At 47.4% G+C, this 24,816-nt stretch overlaps 1 protein-coding gene across 1 annotated transcript; it reads left to right on the top strand.

Annotated features, from left to right (window-relative positions):
* The first annotated feature begins 20,035 nt into the window (after window positions 1–20,035).
* Window positions 20,036–24,534, top strand: LOC146783006 (membrane progesterone receptor epsilon-like). Its single transcript, XM_085637501.1, has one exon. It carries the CDS (start codon window positions 23,026–23,028, stop codon window positions 24,130–24,132), a length of 1,107 nt encoding a protein of 368 aa, XP_085493627.1. The 5' UTR covers window positions 20,036–23,025; the 3' UTR covers window positions 24,133–24,534.
* The last annotated feature ends 282 nt before the right edge of the window (window positions 24,535–24,816 follow it).

The following is a 24,816-nucleotide window of genomic DNA, read 5'->3' as shown; positions in this document are numbered from 1 at the left end:
TATGCATCAATATACTTTCCACGTACTTATGGGTCTATATATTTATCCCTTCTAATTCAGCATATCCATGCACCACCCTATTTCTCACCCTATACTTCTCTCAAAATATCTTCTAACCCAACTTTCTGACTCATCTCAAACTTCTTTCTGCTACTCTTTCCAATGCACTACCCTATTTCTCACCCTATACTCTATCAATATCTCCTCTACACCCATTCTCTCATTTATCCCAAACCCCATGCCACTACTATGATCCCCAAAATAACCCTTTCTAGACTCTCCCTTACTCTACCCCGTGCATCATCTGACACCTCTTTTACTATACCAATCCCCAAAACAAGCCTTTCTAAGCCTCCTCCTACTGCTATGACCTCCCCCCCAAAAAAAATCCTTCACTCTCCTATCCCTCCACTATCCTTTTCAATCAAAATAACAGACCAACATGTTCACTTCTCAAATTTCATATTCCACTATACAAATTCACCCCTAATCCTTTATGGGTCCCAGAGTAGCGTGCTACTCACCAAAAAAGCCCTTCGACACCTCATCAGAGGTCAGCAAGCATTATATAAATGCAAACCTTTTTCCCTCTTCTATCCCTCCGCTACCTTTCTCTATCCAACTGAATAACATATCCACCACTCAAACTACTTTCATATTTCACTATACTAATTTTCATCACTAATCCTTTATGGGTTCCGGAGTAGCGTGCTACTCGCCAATAAAGCGCTTCAACACCCCACCAGGGTTACCAGCGCTATATAAATGCAAAACTTTTCCCTTTTCTACCCCTCCCCAACACTTCTCAATCCAAATAACTGACTAACCTATCCACCACTGAAATTACTTTCATATTTCACTATACTAATTCAACACTAATCCTTATGGGTTTCAGAGTAGCGTACTACTCACCAAAAAAAGCGCTTCAAACCCCATCAGGGGTAGCAAGCGCTATATAAATAAAAACCTCTTTCCCTCTTCTATCCTGCCGCTACCCTTTTCTATCCAAATAACTGAATAACATATCCACCACTCAAATTACTTCATATTTCACTAAACTAATTTTCAACAATAATCCTTTATGAGTTCCGAAGTAGCATGCTACTCGCCAGAAAAGCGCTTCAATTCCCCTTCAGTGGTAACAAGAGCTATATGTATGCAAACCATTCTCCCCCTTCTATATCTCCCCTATCCTTCTCATTCCAAATAACTGACTAATATCCACCACTCAAATTACTTTCATATTTCACCATACTAATTCACCACTAATCCTTTATGGGTTTCTGGAGTAGCGTGATACTGCCCACAAAAAAAAAAAAAAAGTCGTTTCAACACTCCATCAGGGGTATCAAGCGCTATATAAATACAAACCATTTTTCCTCTTCTATCCTTCCGCTATCCTTCCGAATCCAAATAACTGACTAACCTATCCACCAAATTAATTAATTTGATATTTCACTATACTAATTCAACACTAATCCTTTTTATGGGTCCCGGAGTAGCGTGCTACTCGCCGAAAAAGCACTTTGACGCCTCGTCAGTGGTAGTAAGCGCTAAAGAAATGCAATTACAATACAATACAATTGTTACACACACTCTTGGGCTGCCCTAAGATTCAGTCGTCCTGGTAAAGGGTAAGGTGCAGGACCTCGCAGGTGCTGGAAATAACATAGATCTCACGCCACAGCTCGTGACCCTGGGTATCTGGGGAGTGCAAACGCCAGACAGATACGCACAACCTTTCTGTAATGTTGCTCTGATGGTAGCTCTCTGAGATGTGATCCGCAAGTGGAGTGGTGCTACACTTCTGACAGTGCGGGTAATATGGATTGGTGCATGAGGGCTGAAAGATTACTGTATCAGTCATGGGGTTATTCCAGAAAATAGGACAGTGTTTGGCCTCTGGAAGGCGGCCGTAGATGCAGACTAGTAATGCCGGACAAGGGTGACTGAAAATGAGCAGGGGTGACATGTGGGGGAAGGGCACAATGGGAGGGAAGTGTAAAAGAAATTCTGAATGCTTCACTTGTAGGGGGAAAACCCGCCAGATAATGTTTTCATGGTAATGCCGACATGTAATATATTGACAATGGAACCGGTGTGTCTAAAGCTTTTTGTTTCGGGTTCCTGTATATGTGGGATTTGTTGTACTAAAATCTACAATAAAAATATGTACAAAAAAAAATACAGCCAAAAGTGATCAAAGAGTCAAGACCTATAAGATTTCTACAACCTTTATCTATTCCTCAACAACCCTACCGACCCATATCTTTAGATTTTCTAGTGGATCTACCACATTCTTCATGGATTTATTTTCCAAGATGGCTCATTTCATATCTCATAAAAAAATTCCCAATGGCTTCTGAGAGTGGTCTTCTTTTTTTTCAGAATATTGTGAAACTCCATGGTTTACGACAGGCAATTGTCTCAGATCGTGGTCCACAATATTGTATCAAGATTCTAGGGAAGCTTCTGTAAAGAATTAGGTGTTAAATTATGTTTATCATCCTCAAATCACCAGAGACAGATGGGACAACTGAATGAGTTAATCAAGATGTGGAAACTTACTTGAGAATGCTCATTCAAGAACAAGATTAAATGACATAACATTTATGGTTGACTGAATGCAGTCATAACAACTATATACACACTACCACTCAGACTACGGCTTTCTTTTGTCACCATTGATTCGTTCCTGGTATGATATTGAAGCCAGACCCATGCCCTACTACAGAAGAACATGTAAAAGCGAATTGACTTTAGTACACAAAGAGATCAAGATGAACTTTCAACTAGAAAAAAAAATGTAAAAAAGAAATGCAGATAAAAAAGATGTTCTTCACAACCATGTCAGATTGGAGATAGGATCTGTTTTTTAAGAAATACTTAAAATTACATAGAAAACAAAGATTCTAAACAAATTTGATGAACCGTTTTCCATCACAAAGATAATTAGCCCTGTAGCACTACCACTTACAATGAAAACCCAACAATTTATTTTCTTTTTTCCTAGGTAAAACCAGTCAACATAGGTACTAATTTTCAGAAACCTCCTCTTATAACATCTGCTGAAGTGGACTCAATCTGGTGGACATGCTTTAATGCAAACACAAGGAGATGATGGACGGAGCGCTGGATTTTTTTCAGACACTCACCCACAGTAACAGATCTCAGAGCTCCGTCCATCTTCTCCTTGTGTTTGCTTTGTTTGTCCTAAGTTGTCAGGGTATGCTCAGACGTGGGTCCCTTGCTCACTTTGCCACTGGATTCAAGCTAGCCTGGCTGATGAGGGCTGTTAGGGAAGACCTGGCTTGGCAGTTTGGGCTGGACTGTTCCCATGAGGCACAGGGTCAAGACTGATTTGCATATAGCTTGGTCTGAACTGACGTGGCGAAGTGAGCTAAAAAATGATGATGGATTCAACCCAGATCTGTGACTGGGGATCAGTGTCTGAAAGGTTTCAGCGCTCCGTCCATCATCCTCTTGTGTTGGCCATGCTTCAATGCTCATAATCATGCATAAGCTATATTTCATCTCCTCAAATCAATCAAACTGGCCAGGTGGGGTGCCACTTCCGGGAGCATGCCTCAATCTGTTATGCCATCCAGGAGAACCTCTGCTTCTATGGCCACCATCTTACAAATGCCATGATTCACTACCTTCAGTCACTCAGGCATGGCTGGTGGCCACTTCTGGTCACCATGGCTCATTCTTGGATTCTTGCATCTCAAAGAAAAAAAAATACAGTATTGTATTGGTTGTAAAGGTTATGGTCCTGAGGAGTGGTCTTCGGGGTCTAGAGATTCAGTGCATCAGTTGATTTAGAAATGTAATTCTAGAAGCCCTAATAATCTTCGTCTTGATACAGGAACTTACAGAGTTTTTGTGTAAGGGCATGGGGGTTATTATTGTTACTTGAATGTGGATTTACCTTAACGAAATAAAAGACAAGAGGCATTTGGCAAAACAGGAACAGTTGGTTTATTTAAAAGCAGCGGCTGCGAGAGCAGGCAACAGAGTTGGGGTCTGAAGACTGTCTCAAAGCACATTGGTTTCAGCCGTCATTTTATACGATACACGAAGAGTCATAGAGCAATTTGTACATTCCTTTGGAGGCAGAAATCTCGGCCTAGTCACGGTGGGTCTTGACCTTACGTGGACATAATGTGGGGCCAATGTGTACGTGTCCAGATGTATGGGATGGGAAGCATGTGAGCACTGAGTGTAGCGTGCATGCTGTGTTCTGATTGGCTGAGTGTTTCTTAGTGTGGCATCTGACTTTATGGTGTTATGGGAATCATGCCCCTCTGGCCAAACGTGTTTTATTAGGGTTAATCTCCTAACACCATTGTGGTGTGTGTCACTGCCTATCTGTGGGATAGATCTGGGCTTTCCCGTTCACACGTTTGTCACCCCACCTGTGATCTGTCAATCAGTTACTTCAGTCCTAGGTCACAGGACCTGCCTTACCACGTACTTCTAACTCGGGGTTGAGGGAGAGTTCATCTCGGGTGAATTCAACAACGATGATGTGAGTTTGTTATTATATGTACATATGTCATGATGCACATTGATATTGCATTTTAATTCCCCCTCTAGTTGCATTTTCAATTACATCATTTACCCCGTACTTCATGACAGTCACATTGTTCGATGTTTGCAGTGTTTCTGTTGTGCCTTTTACTAATTCCTTAGTTACTTGCATTCTACCTAATTTGAGGACTGCGTTTTTACAGCAAGAAACCCCCACTTGCAGGAAACTACACAAGAAGAGCAATAGGAAGCAATGACAGGCACAGTCTGGTCATCCATCGGGGGAACCAGGAAAGTAAGTCTATGAACCAGTTCTGCTCGGGGGCACCTCCTTCCTTCTTCATGTCAGCTTGTGAACAATGCAATTACTGGATGGCAAGAGTTAGTGTCCCGTTGTCTAGGTTATTTCCGGGGATGAAAGTACAGCAGGGCAAACTGATTTTGGCCCAAGCCCACCCTCCATCGCGGTCATCAAGTCCAACACATACCAATATTGCATTATCATAAGGTGTATGGCTCTCAGTTCTTCTTTGATATTGTTAAGGTAGAGCTCAGTGTCATTGATCATCTTTAGCATCTCCCACCTGGTGATTTGTAATCAGCTGGTGTTTGCCTTTGTTGCAAGGTGAAAAAGGTTATAAACCCTCCTGCGTTTATTTGAGTGTCAGAAAACAGTCTGAATTCGTCCGAAATGCCAAAGTAATAAGCAGTTCTTTTTTCTTGAGCCTAATGCAATAGAGTTGTTTTCTTCTGTAGCGGATGTTGGGACAACTCGGGCAGGCCTTCTCCGGGGATAATCAGGGTCGGGTATGTGCATGGATACGAGGGTGCAGAGGCCGCGCCCTCCGGGAGCGAGCAGGGTGTAGGCAAACTCCACACATTGACAGTAGGTATCCATCAACACGGAGGTGCCCCATTGCATATCTTGTGCATGCAGTATTGCTTCACAATTCTCGTTAGTGCCAAGAGGTATTGCTCCTTTGCCACTGAAACACAAGGAATACAGTGTAAGTTTCTGTACAGTTAGAGGTTGCCTCTTCCCTTCTAGTCATGTGTACCTATCTATTTCAGTGTCAGATTTCCTGACATGGGGTATCTATGCTGGCATTCAACCCTTCCCTCCTAGACTCATTTCCCCTTGTATCATGGAAGTGGGTGGCCCTGCACTGGAACTCTATGTCTGTGGTCCATTTGTTATTAAAGAATACTGCCCCAGATGCACTTAGGGCCACCATGCGACCACAGAGGGGAGAGCGGACATGTTTGTGCACTGTTGCGGTGACCTTGCTACCTCCATGAACCTTTTTTCTGGAAAATCTCAGGGCCAAACGGTGTCCTCCCTTAAAGTGTCTCATCTGCGCATCCTGTCTAGCTCGGTTTAAATGTCGTTAGGCTGGGGTACTACTCTACTGGGTTGTATCTTGGCTCTAATCCTACATCGGTAAAGGTGGATAAGACACTTTGCTCTTTTGGGGGCTATTTCTTCGGATAAGTAAAGTCTGTCTGCGCCCACGGCGTGGGGGTATCAGCAAACGGACATAGAACAACCTAGCCGACGTCTGGGCTCCCATGGCGGTCATGTGATGGCACCATGTGTTGTGCAAGAGTGCACTGTGTAGTGTGTGTTGAATACTAGTGTTTGGTTCAGTGTAAGTGAGGTCCCTATGCAAGCGCTCTAGAAATGTCAAGGTACGCTCCATATGACTAGGCAGATTTCTCGCTATGGATGGATGCGGCCACATCCAGGCTAAGCAGATGGTGTACAAAGGTGCAATAATACATAACTTTTGAAACATTGCAGGTCTTAGGATGGTGTCTGGGGGGGGTCCACTGCAATTTCCTGGCATCCAGGGGTGTCCCTGCTTGGCACAGTGCAAATTGGCCATACAAATAGTCCGTGGTCTTTGCCTTGAACATGTAGGCCAGGTCGAGATTTTGGAGGTCACTACTGAAGAGGTACAGGGCCGCAGTAAAGATGGCGAACTTATGAATTGATTGCAGACCTGTTGGGTTGTAGGTTAGCTTTTTGAGAAACATGCATCATTATTCAGTCTTCAGGAAATTCCTGTGCCTTTCTTTTTTGGAGGCATATTCTGTACATTAACTTTGCACAATTTTAGTGGGGTATCGGAAGGTGGCACCAGTTGGGGCAGCTCTTTAGGGTACGGTGCATGTTTAGTCATAGGTTGCCTGAAATTTATTTTAGGGGTCATTTGGTCCTCTCCCCTCGCCATGACAGAGGTTAGTGTTTTAGTGGGTGATCTGTGTGGGTGTGCAGATGTCTCTTTTTACCTATCAGTTTTTGGGGCGCTGTCGGCCCTCTAATACCCGGCTTTCCCTAAAGTATATGTGTGTAGTTTTATCGATGTGGGTGGTACCTTTTTACCTACACATGCGTGATGTGTTGTGAGGGCAAGGGAGCATAATGCAAATGGGGGTTGTGGGCAATACAACGTGTCATGGGGACATGTGTATGCCCCACTTGTCCCTGCATGTGGCGTGTAACGAGGGTTTTCCTAATGAAGTTGGGCGTTTTGATTATGCACATTTTCTGAAAGTTTTGCTTTTGGGCTACATTTGGGCTGCTTCCTGCAGGTTATTGGGCTCTTTGCTAAGGTCTTATGTAGTGCTGGTTCTCATTGTGACTTACTGGTGGGGGTTGAGACACTGCTCTGTGGCCCGTGAGGTTCAGGTCCATTGCTACCTTGGACGATGTTCGTGAGGCCCGGTGTATTTTTATTCGACAAGCTGGGATGCGATGTGAGCGTATCCGTGCACCTTGTGCGGGGTGCTGCAATGGTCATCTACAGAGCCCCTTACCCTCTCAGCACCCCTCTCCACCAGATCCCAGATTCTTTGGGTCTGCCACCCTTGGCGGGAAATCAAGGACTTCTTACCCGGTGACAAGCTGCTGCCGCTGTTTTGGAGGAACATGACCCGATGAGCAGACTTTAGAGGTTTGGAGGCATTAGGGCAGAGGAGGAGGCAAATATCTTGCTTACGTTAGGAGTCAGGTGCACGGCTAGGACTTGTCATGCTGTGAGTAACGAGTTGAGATGGCTGATTGCCCTGATGAATTTCCCTGCTGACTTGATGACAAATTGTTGCTTATTTGTGCGTGAACTACGGAGTCCTGTGGGGCATCTCGACATCCCACCTGCGCAGAATGCCTGGCTTTCGACACCTCGAACAATGTCTAATTTTGAAACTAAATGGGTCCTCCACTAACTGGAGGCAGAATTGCTGTTGGGACTAATCTCTGGGAAGAAATTTGCGTCACGGGCCCGAGATTGGGGTCCCTTTGATCTCGTAATAGGAACCTGTCTTAACTGGACATGGATGTGGAGACTTGAGGGCCTGTTTTTATGCACTGATCATGGGACCGCCCTGCCCTCCCCACAGGGCATGGCCAGCCAACCCCACCCCGAGGGACTAGCAGCAGAGTGGGGCCTAGGTCCCTACAGGCAACCAAAATGGTGGATTTTATCGTGGATTCCCGATCGACCGAACATATGGCAGCCCTGAGTTTTTCCTGAATGCAAGTAAAGGCTTGAGTTTTTCCCTAATGCCGTGCCACTAGTCTTTATTGTTGTGCTGAGATTTCTGAGGTGGGTATGAAGTGATGTGTCATATTAAGGGTTTGGATTTACTGCATGTTTGGATTGGACGAATGTGTAAAGGTATTTCCCCCCCACACAGTTACTCCTCCCTGTCGTTGCTCCGCAGCTTGTTGGGCTGGGTTCTCTGCCTGCTGAGGTTGCTATGTGTTTGGCCAACCATCTGGTCCGTGTTGCAGTAGTGTGTCTGCCGACTGATTTCCTTGTAACTGAATATGCTGCACACTCGGGTTGATCTGGGCTTGGTTTTGTGGATAGGGAATTTGTGGGGACTTGCCCAGGCCTATCAATTTTTGCTCATGATAACTCAGGTGGCAATGGCCGGTCAGGTGGCCCATCCGGAGGCAGTAGAAACATTCTCTGACGTCTGGCTGCAGCCAATCTTCCTGACCTCCGCCACCACAACTGGGCAGGAACCCTCTGGGGTTCCGAGGTGGAGTCCCTTTCAAGACAGTTGCCATGTGCATGCTTGCGTCCAATGCAGCCTGCTTCAGTTTGTGGGGTCCTGGCTTTGTGGCATTTTTCGGGGATTTCTCCTGGTTCTGGCCCTTCCTAGTGGGCCATTGTGTCGGGGGGGGGGTGTGGTGGCCAGTCCCACTCTGGCTCTAGGACCCTCCCCATATGACCGGTGGGGGCGCTTCCTTGGGGTGTTGTATCATTTGCAACGGTCACTTGCTTGAGCACCGTATTTGTCATCAGTTAGGGGACTTTGGGTGCGGGGGACGCGTGGCTTATCGCCAGGCAACATTGTCTGCACCACTTCCTCACTCAAGGAGGTTCCAGAGTGGCAACAGTGGCTGTGCTTAGTTATCCCAGGGGTACCAAGGTCTGTTTGTCACTGACATTGCCCGTATGCTCCTTGGGCTGGCTCCCCACCGAGCTTCAGGGGACTCAGTGGGCATGCAATATTTGAGGTCCTGGATCTCTTGCTCCTTGTGTACCTTACTGGCTAACAATGTTTTTCTCCTTTTGGCGGTTTCCACTAAGAGGTGGTGGCACGGCATACCCACCGCCGAGTAAATTTGCATAGGTCGAAGAAATTTCCCATGCATTCCAAGACAGTCCCGGCATAGGATGTCGTACTAGCCGGAGCCATCCTGGCGAGTGTACGTGTGGAGTGGCAGTGTCTCTGTCTCACTGGTTGGTGCTCTGTCACTGGTTGGTGCTCTGTCACTAGTTGGTGCTCTGTCACTGGATGGTGCTTTGAGGGGGGAGCTCCAGGGGAGGATCAGGCTATAATCCAATTCTCTGCAAAATGAGTGGACATTTTCAGTTTGCTCATTTGGTCTTGTCCTAAGATATTAGTCGGGGAGGAAGGAAAGTGGAACAACCGTTCCCTCACCCTTCCCCTCCCCCATCTCCAGCTCGAAGGGTTCTGTGAAGGGGACCCCTGCCACTGTGCCCGAGACCCCTTTATGGTTGTAGCGTTCCTTGATAGGGGACCATCCCCTCCCGTAGGCACAACCTCATCACCCCCATATCTAGTGGATAGTGGTAAGGTGTCCAATTTATCAGCATCATGACCACTGAGTCCTCCTCAGGGCAGCCCGGGGCAGAGAGTAGTAGCTGTGTGTCTTTAGTTGTCCTGTCGGCCTCTGGTGTGATTATTCCTGCATCCTCACCCTTAGTGTTGGATGCTGGGGACTAGTGACTTCTTCCTCACTATCGCGAGCAGTGTTATTGTTTACACCCGCTATGAGGTTCCTGGCTGCTTGTGGAGTGTATGTTAAGTGGGCTAAATGTGGCAGTCGAGGGGTCGAGCTTTGGGTAATTCTAGCACTGAGCTGGGGTGCGGTTGGGATTGTCGAGGGTTGTTGCTCTCGCAACCAGCTTATCCTAAATCTGGAGGCTCGTTGCCCAGTGGGGGGCCCTCTGGCTCCCTCGCTTCGCGGCCTGGTGTAACCTATTCCAGGAACAGCTGGGATGGCCGGCATCAGAGAGAGCACATCTGTGCCGGTGTATGGTGGGGGAGGCGCGGCCGCTTTACTTGTGGATTTGGGGACAGAATTGTAGATCAAGGCCAACACGAAAATGGCCCATGGTTCTAATAGTGCCATTCTCTTAGTCTTTTCCTGCTCGGCATATTTGGTCTGAATGCGCCTCCTTGTGTGTTCAATTATATTGGTGTTGAAGGTTCCTCCCTCTGACCAGGGGAAGTGTGTGCCTTAGTGTGTGCATGCCATTCACAGCTAAATTTATCTCGCTTTTTAGCTTGTGTGGGGAATCTAGTTTGCATGTGGTTTAAAGGCGATTCCATGATGGTTTGGGAACTTTTTATGGGACTAGTATGCTTCTAACTTCTCAAGTTTTTTAGATAATCCTAATTTCTACTCTGATCGTGGAGAAGGACTATGTATTTGGGGGTATGCCAGCAATCACTTGTTTCATCACGAGCTCAGCTTAGGACAAAGATACATCAAACAAATGTAGCACAGTGTTTAAGAGACCGGTGATACTGAGAAAACTCCTTTAGACTAAAAAATAAGGTTGAGATATTGGCTCTATATCACACCCAGAGTCTATGCTCACCATCTGTGTCACACCCAGTTGTCCAAGATGTGAGGCGCCACCCCTGTATCGCACCTAGGGATCGAGCGTACCATCTGTGTCTCGCTTAGCTGTCCATGCAGCCCCTGTATCGAACCCAGAGACAAGCGTACCCTCGGTGTCACACCAAATGGTCCAAGCGACTAACAACCCTCACCTTTGCCTCACGTGTTGAGTATCGAAAAAGGTAATGTCCGCGCGATCACTTCCGGGGCTGCCCTGCAACTACTCAGCCCGGACCCATAAAACATGCAAATGTCAGGTTTCTGTTTAGTGGCAGGAGGTCAGGTTAGGTTTTTCGCTTTTTCCTATTCTGCCATATGCCAAATGTTGGGACTGGGGATCAGATGTAGTATCTTACCTTTGATGGTGGCTCCAAGACGGACCTCTGCCCAGCAGATTCAGCAGAACTTCCAATCGATTGTTGCATCTGCTCACTGTTCTTGCTGTGCAGATGTGAATCCGTACAGGTGGGATCCTAGTCCTTCGGCTCCAGTCGGGCTCTAAGAAGCAATCTCTCCTGGCTGGCTCGCCCAAATGTTGCTCAAATGTGGATTTACCTTAAAGAAATAAAAGACAAGAGGCATTTGGCGGAACAGGAACAGCTGGTTTAATTGAATGCAGCGGCCGGGAGAGCAGGCAACAGAGCCAGGGTCTGAAGACTGTCTCAAAGCACATTGGTTTTGCCCGTCATTTTATACATTACATGAAGAGTCGTACAGCGATTTGTACATTCCGTTAGAGACAGAAATGTAGGCCTGGTCACGGGGTCATAAATTAGTTTTTATATGAGGACACAACATGTGGGGTCAATGCGTCCGTGTCCAGATGTCAGGGATGCGGAGCGCTGAGGACTTCGTGTAGCATGCATGCTGTGTTCTGATTGGCTGAGTGTTCCTAACTTAGTGTGGCATCTGGTTTTTTGGGAATGCGCGCCCCTCTGGCTAAACATGTTTTGTTGGGGCTAATCTTGTAAGACCATTGTGGTGTTGATGCCTATCCGTGGGATCGCTCTGGGATTTCCTGTTCGCACATTCGTCTGAGGGTTACGTGACACCCCACCTGTGATCTGTCAATGAGTTGCTTCAGGCCTAGGTTGCAGGGCCTACCTGACCACGCACTTCTGACTCGGAGTTGAGGGGGAGGTCATCTCGGGTGAATTCAACAATGATGATGCGAGTTTATCATTATTCGTTCATATATCATGATGTGCATTGATATCGTATTTTCCAATATCACCACTATCGTGATCCTCACAAAGATATGCAAAGTGCAAGGCGGGGTCACCGAGAGGAACCACTTGAATTGTTTAAAAAGGAGTACAGATAAAAGGTTAAAATCCAGTTACTTCAATGAAGAAACCTTAAACATCTTTTGTTCAAAAAAGAAACTGCACGGAAACACCATAAACAGAGAGAGTTGATGAAAAAAACAGGAAAAAGAAATGATGTGAGAGGAAGAGTAATTTCCTCCTGAAAGAACTAACTAGGAGGGCGCTATGTGGAATACTTATAGGGACACGCGTCCGAACCCCGCTCCCCAATCTATGGGACTCTATGAGGTTTCCAGATTCTGATGTTTCTATGGTGTTTCTACAGACTCTTCAAGTCATCGGATCCACTGTAGTGTTCTGAGGGAATCGCTGAGCGTGCAAAGACTGTTGGATTTAAGAAGCAGTCGAACTTTCTGGATCCGCGAACCACTAAATGATTCCAGTTCTGGGTGATGAATCCTTCCTTATTAATTTGCTTCGCTCACGTTAAAAGACTGATGACTGAGAACTAGTTCTACTGGGGAAGTGAACTCAATGTCTCCATAATTTCTTGTTGTGGACTCTCCATGAAGAATTGAGTGTTGGGAGGCTTGATCGAAGGGTTTGAAGCGGTGTCGGTGTAGATCCTCACAGACCTCTTTCAGTTTTGAATATTTACAGGTTTTTTTTTACATAATAGTATCATTGAGTTAAGAAAGGTAAGAAAATGTGGTAGACACTGTTAGTAAATTCAGTGATGGAATGGGATTCCATGAGTTGATTTTTTGTGTGCGTTTGTTTACTTTTAGCCAGTTGCTACTTACACCACATGAGTAGAGGTGGGACACCAGGAGGGGTGGTCTTACACAGAAGGCATGGGGGTAAATGGAAAGAGAAGCAACATTGTCATATTGAATGATTCTTGTTTTAGGAGTGGCAGAGGCATCTGTTTTGTTTTGGTAAATGTGCTTGATTGACAACAGGCGTTTGGTGGTGAATCCACGTGTGTTCGTGTCTCTCCTGCCCCCTCTCGGGTCTGTCTCGGTGTTGTGGGTCATACGACTGTGAGAATCGTGTGGGTAAAGAGGGAGCTGATGTTGGTCTCCAGCACTCCTGCAGATGTGCTAAGCCCCAGAATCATCAGACAAGCAGAGTGTGAAAAGGGAACCCAACCCCACCCTGGAGTAGAAGAACGCCTTCTGAGAATCCGAGCTCTCAAGTTTCCCAGTTACATGCATGAGTAACAGATCCAGGGCACTTGTTCTTGCCTTGCAGTTTGGGAATCGTAGCCCTGCTGATCCCCTTACAAAACATACATTCTCAGGTTCTTAAACCAGGAGATCTCTCGTCTCTCCCAGGCTGGTCAATTAATGAACGTAAATTACTTTGTGGTATTTTTTCTCATCAATCTATTGTTTTTTCCATCTCAAAATTCATAAACTGTAGAGAATGAAATTAATATCAAAATGTCTTTATATTTTGTGTACATTCACTATACCTCATATACATTTGCTGTATCAATCGTTTAGATGTTTAAAACAGACATTAATGGAAGCACAACAATCAATTTACCTGGAAACAACGGAGGAAGAGACAATTTTGAGCGACGGAACACAAAAGAATCCACTGGAGAGAATAAACTCAGAAAAGACACCATTGGGTTGATAAAGAAAATGCAAAACTGACAAGACTGCCATCCCCAGATTTGTAAATACACGGCATAAAATCAAGATGCCTTAACTGCGTGTCCTACACAACAGCTTCCTAGCCCTGAGGAAGACCTTCTGAGAAAATCTATAGGGTCCCTTCAAGAAGGTCGAAACGCGTCGGCATATCCTGCACTGAGGCCAAGAGTAACTCCCATTTCTTAAAGAGTGGTGCAAAGGACAGAAAGTCTAATCCTGAATAAACTGGGATAGAAAAGGACTAACTGATTAACGGAAATGAGGAATTTAGATATAGCTTGCGCCATGGGGAAATTTATGTGTAAGGTCAAAGCGATTCTTAAGGGCTCAGAGTAACCCTTGTATGGGTATGCTAACGTTGTTATGAGATGGCACAACGAAAAGACATCAGTCCTGTAATTGATCTATTGGAAACATCGGATGTAAAGGTACAAACGCATGAATCACCTGGTTTTATTAATTTTAGAATATTTTATAGGATATGTATGATTTTAGCCATGATGAATATGTGATATATTTTATATATGTATTTTAATAGACGAAATAGATATAATGTACACTTTTATGGTTGTAACAAACTAAATAAAGTTAAATTGACTGACTGACTGACTGACTGACCAACTGATTAGTACTCTGACCTCATTTGGACCTTCAAATTAGTGAATATCGAGAAAAAAAGGAGATAGATCCCGATATTTTGCAGCAGAGTAGGACAGACTAAACTCTCCCTTGGCCATCCAATTTATGTACACTTTGTCTGTTTCATTCGAAGTTTGTTTGTAGTGTTTAGCATGTGTTTTGTTTCGCATGTGTCAATCGGCGTTTCCATGTGTGGGCCAGAGCAGTCGCTTTGTCACCAATGGAAATTGATTGTTGCGCTGCCTTTAATGTCTGTTTTAAACACCTAAACGATTGATACAGCAAATGTATATGAGATATCGTGAATGTACACGAAATATAAAGAAATGTTCATATTAATTTCATTCTCTACAGTTTATGAATTTTGAGATGGAAAAACAATATATTGATGAGAAAAAATAACACAAAGTAATTCATGTTCATGAATTGACCAGCCTGGGAGAGGCCCGAGATCTCCTGGTTCAAAGACCTGAGAATGTATGGTCAGAGATTCACCCATTCGATGAAACGTATACTTGATCCCAGCCTCTTAAGTCCTAAACAGACTCGCTCCCCCTTTTTCAAAACCCCTTACGAAACAAGCATTGGCAAAGGCAATAGATCTGGCATTCATGTTGAGTCCTGACTAAAACATTAAAGAGAAATCTGATGCCGTGAAAAAATAAAAATAAATATATTACTTTATAAAAACCAATCTATGGTTTAAATATTTTACTGGGCAGTCATTCCTAGTACTTTTGAGATGTAAAAGAGTCCCTCGTGCATTGTAATGCAAGCACTCCATCGGTGGCGGAATGATACTTCAACCAGCCAATAGCATGAGGTGAGAGGTGGCATGCCTTGGTCCTTGGGAGGACCCAAAGCCCGCTTTATGTATGTCTCAAAGAATGTGTACTGTACTGTCAGCCAGACCTATTTAGGACTACAAGTCCCAGCATGCCATAAGGCTTCCCGGAATGAGCTCCTCGTGCATTGACTGACCTGGGAAATCCGCGATTGTCTACCATCTCTATGCTTCCTTCCTAGATATCCGACTGGTGTTTGCACACATGATTCCCCGTGAATTTGTGCGCAGGTATCACTCTGGCACAAGAAATCAATCCCTTCTGTAAATGCCATTTGCAATGCAGTGTTTTTGTGCCTGAGAATTCCTCGTGAGTCTAAACGACCCCATCGCCCTTTAAAAAATAAAACCATGATTGTGTTCAGGCAGGATCTGTACAGGCATGCTTCTGGTGTCCGTGAATGGCTCTTTAATTAGTGATGTAACATGTACAGGCTGTGCTTGGTATTCAGACTGCACGTGGAGGCACCAGGGCAGCCTGCTGCTCGCACTGCCTGTTCACCTCCATGGACGGGTATGCAATGGCTGCTTCTGGAGTCCCTTGCATTGATATGTGCTTGAGTATTCAGACTGCAGTGCCTGTTTCTGCACGGACGGCTTGTGCTTGGGTATTCAGACTGCAGTGCCTGTTTCTTCACGGCCGGGTTGTGCCTGGGTATTCCGACTGCAGTGCCTGTTTCTGCACGGACGGCTTGTGCTTGGGTATTCAGACTGCAGTGCCTGTTTCTGCACGGACGGATTGTGCCTGGGTATTCAGGCTGCAGTGCCTGTTTCTGCACGGACGGGTTGTGCCTGGGTATTCAGACTGCAGTGCCTGTTTCTGCACGGACGGGTTGTGCTTGGGTATTCAGACTGCAGTGCGTGTTTCTGCACGGCCGGGTTGTACCTGGCTATTCCGACTGCAGTGCCTGTTTCTGCACGGACGGGTTGTGCCTGGGTATTCAGACTGCAGTGCCTGTTTCTGCACGGACGGGTTGTGCCTGGGTATTCAGACTGCAGTGCCTGTTTCTGCACGGACGGGTTGTGCCTGGGTATTCAGACTGCAGTGCCTGTTTCTTCACGGCCGGGTATGCCGTGGCTGCTTCTGCACGGCCGGGTTGTACCTGGGTATTCCGACTGCAGTGCCTGTTTCTGCACGGACGGCTTGTGCTTGGGTATTCAGACTGCAGTGCCTGTTTCTGCACGGACGGGTTGTGCCTGGGTATTCAGACTGCAGTGCCTGTTTCTTCACGGCCGGGTTGAGCTTGGGTATTCCGACTGCAGTGCCTGTTTCTGCACGGACGGGTTGTGCTTGGGTATTCAGACTGCAGTGCCTGTTTCTTCACGGCCGGGTTGTGCCTGGGTATTCCGACTGCAGTGCCTGTTTCTGCACGGACGGGTTGTGCTTGGGTATTCAGACTGCAGTGCCTGTTTCTGCACGGCCGGGTTGTGCCTGGGTATTCCGACTGCAGTGCCTGTTTCTGCACGGACGGGTTGTGCCTGGGTATTCAGACTGCAGTGCCTGTTTCTGCACGGACGGGTTGTGCCTGGGTATTCAGACTGCAGTGCCTGTTTCTTCACGGCCGGGTATGCCGTGGCTGCTTCTGCACGGCCGGGTTGTGCCTGGGTATTCCGACTGCAGTGCCTGTTTCTGCACGGACGGCTTGTGCTTGGGTATTCAGACTGCAGTGCCTGTTTCTGCACGGACGGGTTGTGCCTGGGTATTCAGACTGCAGTGCCTGTTTCTCCACGGCCGGGTTGAGCTTGGGTATTCCGACTGCAGTGCCTGTTTCTGCACGGACGGGTTGTGCCTGGGTATTCAGACTGCAGTGCCTGTTTCTGCACGGACGGGTTGTGCCTGGATATTCAGACTGCAGTGCCTGTTTCTGCACGGACGGCTTGGGCTTGGGTATTCCGACTGCAGTGCCTGTTTCTGCACGGACGGGTTGTGCTTGGGTATTCAGACTGCAGTGCCTGTTTCTTCACGGCCGGGTATGCCGTGGCTGCTTCCAGAGTCCTTGCATTGACATGTGCTTGGCAGGCTCAGGCTGAGGGTTGCGTGCTGGTGATGCAGAGCCCGCGGGTGGGGGCTGGGATTAAGGGGCCGTCTATTTTCTGCTCTGACAGGCACAGCAGCTCCATGCCTGCACAGCAGGCTGGAGGGGGCGGTGCAGGCCGTGACGTCACGGCCCTTTAAGCCGGCCGGCAGCAGCTGCAGCCAGAGGCTCCTCTCTCGGCCGGTTCACCTGCTGCAGCGGGAGTGGAGTGGGGGTCTGGGGGGGGGGGGGTCTTCGGCCGGAAGCGGCGGCAGCAGCTGGAGGTGTGCTGAGCCCGGGCACACAGTGAGGAGGAGGAGGAGCCGGCGGTGGTCACCACAGAACACATCACCCCGGGCGGCTGGAGGTGCGCTCGGCGCTGGACCTGGGCACTGCAGGGAACACATCCCCCCGGGCGGCTGGAGGTGCGCTCGGCGCTGGACCTGGGCACTACAGGGAACACATCACCCCGGGCGGCTGGAGGTGCGCTCGGCGCTGGACCTGGGCACTACAGGGAACACATCACCCCGGGCGGCTGGAGGTGAGCTCGGCGCTTGACCAGGGCACTGCAGGGAACACATCACACTTGGGCGGCTGGTGGTGAGCTCGGCGCTGGACCAGGGCACTGCAGGGAACACATCACCCGGGGCGGCTGGAGTGGAGGTGCACCTGGTGCTGACGCAGGGCACTGCTGGAGGTGTGCTCAGTACTGGACCAGGCACTGCAGGGAGCACATCACCCCGGGCGGCTGGAGACGTAGATGTGCTCAGTGCTATGCAAGGACGATACATAGCGCCCACCCATGGGATGCAGGCGCTGTATGTGATCAGTGCTAGTCAAGAATAACCCAGAAGCACCCCTCTGTGAGCGGTAGGAGTTGGAGGCGCACCCGGTGCTGGGCCAGGGAACTGCAGAGAGCACCCTCCGCCCCCACCCCACCCGGGCGGCTGGACCTGGAGGTGCCCCCGGGGCTGGGCCGGTGGACTGCATCAGGACAGTAGCACGGATCGCCGGCCCTATGAGCGGTGCTGTGCACACAAGGCCCCGTGGAGTGCCCCGTCCTCTGCACCAGTGACCGGCTGTGTGTGTGACCCGCACCGGGGGCGAGTCTTGGTTCTCTCAGCACTGCACGCGGGAGGGCGGGTGTTCTTCAATCTGCTGCAGAGGCCGGTCCGCAGATACCAACGCCGGCTAAAAGAGACGGTCACACCCTGCTGTCACAAGAGTCACACGCTGCTGTCACAAGAGACACACCCTGCTGTCACAAGAGACACACCCTGCTGTCACAAGAGACACGCCCTGCTGTCATCAGAGAGACACTCTACTGTCACCCTGCTGTCATAAGAGACACACCCTGCTGTCATAAGAGACACTCTACTGTCACCCTGCTGTCTTAAGAGACACATCCTGCTGTCATAAGACAGACACCCTGCTGTCATAAGAGAGACACTCTACTGTCACCCTGCTGTCATGAGACACACTCTACTGTCATAAGAGACACACTCTACTGTCACCCTGCTGTAATAAGAAACACATCCTGCTGTCATAAAAGACACACCCTACTGTCATACGAGACACACCTTGGTGTCATAACAGACACACACTGCTGTCATAAGAGACACCCTGCTGTCATAAGACACACTCTGCTGTCATAGGAGACACACACTACTACTGTCACCCTGCTGTCATAAGAAACACATCCTGCTGTCATAAGAGACACACTCTACTGTCACCCTGCTGTCATAAGAGACACCCTGCTGTCACGAGTCACACCCTGCTGTCATAATACACACACCTCGCTGTCACCCTGCTGTCATAAGAGACACACCCTACTGTCACGAGTCACACCCTGCTGTCATAAGAGACACACCCGCTGTCCCCCTGCTGTCACAAGTCACATCCTGATGTTATAAGACACACCCCGCTGTCACCTCGCTGTCATAGGAGACACACCCTACTGTCACCGAGACACATACTGCTGTCATAAGACACACCGTCTGTCATAAGAGACACACCCCGCTGTCACCCCGCTGTCATAAGAGACACAGCCCGGTGTCATAAGAGACACACCCTACTGTCACTGCTGCCTCTGGGGTCCAGTCCTGACCCGAGAGTCGTGGGGTCGGACTCTGCCATCCCCCCTCCCCCAACACCTACAGGGGGCCCCGGATCACAAGAGCTCCATCCGAATTAAAGGGACATTAAAGGAATCTGCTGTCAACGCTGACGTCATAAAGTCCAGAGCATTCCTTCCTTCCCACGTCACGTGGTGACGTCAGGGGCTCGGTGACCGCCAATGAAACTGCTCTTATTGGGCTAAAAAAGATCCGCGTCTTGAGCTATTCACGTCCAGACGCCCCCTAAGCTCTGTAATACCAGGTCAAAGGTCGTCTGAAATACCGCGAGAATGTCTGCTTTGTGAACCGTAGACGTGTGAGATCTGTCTCGTTTTCACCCCTAATTTGAGCTGCGGTTTATTTTTGGGAGAACAACCTGGATGTCCCAGTTCGCCTTGTTCCGTCTCATGTGTGTGGAAAGGAGCGCCCTCGCCTCGCCATCACACCCCCAAGATTCCGAAAAGACCAAGTGCTCTGGAGCAGGGAGGGGTTCCCGGAAACATTTTCTCAGACAAAACTGACATCTTCGATGTTGCATGATGATACAAAACCAGTCCATGTAAGCAAGCTCTTGAGACGATCAACCGAAGTCTTGAGTCCACCAAAAAACTCCTGGGTCACCCACTTCAGCCCTGAGTCAACGGACGTCACTATCGAGCCTTAACCGAACCGCCTGTCAGTCCATTGACAGTCAAGTCAATCCTTCAAGCCTCAAATTCATCCATTGACAGTCAAGTCAATCCTTCAAGCCTCAAATTCATCCATTGACTGTCAAGTCAATCCTTCAAGCCTCAAATTCATCCATTGACAGTCAAGTCAATCCTTCAAGCCTCAAATTCATCCATTGACAGTCAAGTCAAACCTTCAAGCCTCAAATTCATCCATAGACAGTCAAGTCAATCCTTCAAGCCTCAAATTCATCCATTGACAGTCAAGTCAATCCTTCAAGCCTCAAATTCATCCATTGACAGTCAAGTCAAACCTTCAAGCCTCAAATTCATCCATAGACAGTCAAGTCAATCCTTCAAGCCTCAAATTCATCCATTGACTGTCAAGTCAATCCTTCAAGCCTCAAATTCATCCATTGACTGTCAAGTCAATCCTTCAAGCCTCAAATTCATCCATTGACAGTCAAGTCAATCCTTCAAGCCTCAAATTCATCCATTGACAGTCAAGTCAATCCTTCATCCTCAAATTCATCCATTGACAGTCAAGTCAATCCTTCATCCTCAAATTCATCCATTGACAGTCAAGTCAATCCTTCAAGCCTCAAATTCATCCATTCACAGACCAGTCAATCCTTCAAGCCTCAAATTCATCCATTGACAGTCAAGTCAATCCTTCAAGCCTCAAATTCATCCATTCACAGACAAGTCAATCCTTCAAGCCTCAAATTCATCCATTGACAGTCAAGTCAATCCTTCAAGCCTCAAATTCATCCATTCACAGACCAGTCAATCATTCATCCTCAAATTCATCCATTGACAGTCAAGTCAATCCTTCAAGCCTCAAATTCATCCATTCACAGACCAGTCAATCCTTCAAGCCTCAAATTCATCCATTGACAGTCAAGTCAATCCTTCAAGCCTCAAATTCATCCATTCACAGACAAGTCAATCCTTCAATCCTCAAATTCATCCATTGACTGTCAAGTAAATTCTTCAAGCCTCAAATTCATCCCTTCACAGACAAGTCAATCCTTCAAGCCTCAAATTCATCCATTGACAGTCAAGTCAATCCTTCAAGCCTCAAATTCATTCATTCACAGACAAGTCAATCCTTCAAGCCTCAAATTCATCCATTCACAGCCAACTCAATCCTTCAAGCCTCAAATTCATCCATTCACAGACAAGTCAATCCTTCAAGCTTCAAATTCATCCATTGACAGTCAAGTCAATCCTTCAAGCCTCACATTCATCCATTGACAGACAAGTCAATCCTTCAAGCCTCAAATTCATCTATTCACAGTCAAGTCAATCCTCCAAGCCTCAAATTCATCCATTCACAGTCAAGTCAATCCCTCAAGCCTCAAATTCATCCATTCACAGACAAGTCAATCCTTCAAGCCTCACATTCATCCATTGACAGTCAAGTCAATCCTTCAAGCCTCAAATTCATCCATTCACAGACAAGTCAATCCTTCAAGCCTCAAATTCATCCATTCACAGTCAAGTCAATCCTTCAAGCCTCAAATTCATCTATTGACAGTCAAGTCAATCCTCCAAGACTCAAATTCATCCATTGACAGTCAGGTCAATCCTTCAAGCCTCAAATTCATCCATTCACAGACAAGTCAATCCTTCAAGCCTCAAATTCATCCATTCACAGACAAGTCAATCCTTCAAGCCTAATATTCATCTATTGACAGTCAAGTGAATCCTTCAAGCCTCAAATTCATCTATTGACAGTCAAGTGAATCCTTCAAGCCTCAAATTCATCTATTGACAGCCAAGTCAATCCTTCAAGCCTCAAATTCATCCATTGACAGTCAGTTAATCCTTCAAGCCTCAAATTCATCCATTGACAGTCAAGTCAATCCTTCAAGCCTCAAATTCATCCATTGACAGACAAGTCAATCCTTCAAGCCTCAAATTCATCCATTCACAGACAAGTCAATCCTTCAAGCCTCAAATTCATCTATTGACAGTCAAGTCAATCCTTCAAGACTCAAATTCATCCATTGACAGTCAAGTCAATCCTTCATCCTCAAATTCATCCATTGACAGTCAAGTCAATCCTTCAAGCCTCAAATTCATCCATTCACAGCCAAGTCTATCCTTCAAGCCTCAAATGCATCTATTGACAGTCAAGTCAATCCTTCAAGCCTCAAATTCATCCATTGACAGTCAAGTCAATCCTTCAAGCCTCAAATTCATCCATTCACAGACAAGTCAATCCTTCAAGCCTCAAATTCATCTATTGACAGTCAAGTCAATCCTTCAAGCCTCAAAATCATCCATTGACAGTCAAGTCAATCCTTCAAGCCTCAAATTCATCCATTGACAGTCAAGTCAATCCTTCAAGCCTCAAATTCATCCATTCACAGACAAGTCAATCCTTCAAGCCTCAAATTCATCCATTCACAGACAAGTCAATCCTTCAAGCCTCAAATTCATCTATTGACAGTCAAGTCAATCCTTCAAGTCTCAAATTCATCTATTGACAGCCAAGTCAATCCTTCAAGCCTCAAATTCATCCATTGACAGCCAAGTCAATCCTTCAAGCCTCAAATTCATCCATTGACAGTCAAGTCAATCTTTCAAGCCTCAAATTCATCTTTTGACAGTCAAGTCAATCCTTCAAGACTCAAATTCATCTTTTGACAGTCAAGTCAATCCCTCAAGTTCTCAAATTCATCCATTCACAGACAAGTCACTCTCCCAAGCTCTCCAATTCACCCAGTGAACATTCAAGCCAATTTATCAAACTCTCAAATTCATCCATCACTCGTTTGATTCAATCATTTTTCAAACTCCTGAGTTTAGCCAATAAACTATTCCATCAATCTGCAAAATTCATGAGATGAGCCATTTGACGGATTGGTCTCTGGAACTCCTGAGGCTTGCCACTAAAGTCCTGAGTCAACCCGCTCATGTATTGAGCCTTCATCCAGCTGTTAGTCCAGCTCTGTTCGATCCATTGAACACTAAAGTCAACCTGCAAAGCTCGAGTGGATCTGACAACCTCTAGTCAATCCGTTGAGATCACCTCCATCCATTGAACTCCAACATTCATGCACTGAACTGCAGGGTAAATTCACTAAACTCCCTGCCAAGATGTTGTTTCGAAGGAAGTCTGCCCTCCTGCGGCACACCGAGGTGCCCGCCTGCATGGCAGAGAACTTCATCCTGAGCGGCTACCGCATCCCTAACTACAGCTTCGGCGAGTGCCTGGGCTCAGCCTTCCAGCCCACCAACGAGACGGGCAACTTCTGGACCCACTTTTTAGCCCTCTTCGTCTTCGCCTTCTACTTCCTGGAGCTTTTCTGGTGGGAGGAGTCGGTGCCTGCGCTCGACCCCTTCTACTACCCCTTTTGGAGCTACTTCATTGGCGTCTGCGGCCTGCTGGTGGTCAGCAGTATGGCCCACCTCTTCAATTCCATGTCCGTAGTAGTTCGCGAGATCTGCTTCTTTGTTGACTATGGCACCATCAGTGCTTACACAGTGGGGTCGTCCTTGGCCTACTTCTACTACATCAACCCACGCACGGGCGTGGCCAACGACAGCTCAATGCCGTGGTCAGACAGCACACCGATGGAGGAGTCCAAGGAGTTGGCCCCATCCTTAGATGCCTTTTTGTCATCAGCCGCCTGGTACCCGGCTTGGCTGCCACCGGTGGGCAGTGCCTTGGCCAGGGTTGGCTGGTGGTTTGAGGCCCTTTATGTCCCCACAGCCTGTCTGCTTGCCGTGGTGTGCACGCTGGCTTGTTGCTGCTCCCGCCAGCAGTGGCCCCGCTATCGCTACGTCATCCGCACCGTGGTCTTCCTTCTGCCCTTCATGGTGGTTTCCACGCCTGTTTTCTACAAGCTGTACATGGGCGCCTGTAGCAGCAGCCTAGGACTGTTCTTCACTCGCCATTGCCTCTGGTTGCTCATCTCCGGGGTCTTCAACATCTGCAAGATCCCGGAGCGCTTCCTGCCGGGCAAGTTCGACATCTGGGGACACAGTCACCAGTGGTTCCACTTATGTACCTTCATGAGCATTCTGGACGAGCTGCACATGATCAAGGAGGCGATGAAGGGGCTCGAGGGGGACCTGCCGCGACCGCCCACCTTCCTGGCCACCTTCGGGGTCATGCTGGTGCTGCTGCTTGGACTGGCCGCCATTGTCCTCTGGTTCGCCATGAAAGTCCACGCCATGGAGCGCAAACCCAAGACTCACTGAATGGAGGCGGCTAGCGGGCGCCATTTTCTCAGCCATCCTACAAGAAACTCTCTCTGCTCAAACTTATTTTGGGTTTTCCAGCTCAGCATGAGGCTTGACGGGGAAGTGCTGTTGGACTTGGCGTTGTGGGAGCACGTAGATGATGTAATTGGAAAAGAACAGACCACAACTTAGTAACTAGCGATTACCTCATGGTACCCCGGGATCATGTGCACTTTAGATACTTTTCTCAGTAGCACTTATTGCATTGTGTGCTGGCACCGGGCAAGCAGGTGCCACCTTGCAACGACTCTGGGCATTTTTTTGTTATTATTCTGAAATGGCACTTGTTGTTGGACCAGCTGCTACAATGATTTCCCAAGAGAGGGGATTAAGACCAACCAATAAAAATTAATATTGAAATGGAGAAGATATGTAGTAAGCGAGACCCTTGCTGGTGGTGAGAGGCGAGCGCCCGGGTATGTGTAACAGGGAACAAGATTAAGGTTTGTTCAGAAATGGATTCCCATTTTCAGTCTTAGTGGCAGATTGAAATTGGATTTATGGAGGGTTCTGCTGCTTCCTATGTTGTACTTCTTTTGTGTTGGATAGAAGCTTGCACTGCTGCTGCCTTTGCTCTTCATGTTCTGTGTGCGAGGGAAGCTTGCACTGCTGCTGTGTGTGCTCTTCCTGGTCTGTGTATGA

The sequence above is a fragment of the Triturus cristatus genome, chromosome 12 (genome assembly GCF_964204655.1).
Source record: "Triturus cristatus chromosome 12, aTriCri1.1, whole genome shotgun sequence".
In the NCBI taxonomy this organism is placed as follows: domain Eukaryota; kingdom Metazoa; phylum Chordata; class Amphibia; order Caudata; family Salamandridae; genus Triturus; species Triturus cristatus.
The sequence above is the reverse complement of the archived record's forward strand: the minus strand, read 5'-3'. Positions and strand labels throughout refer to the sequence as shown.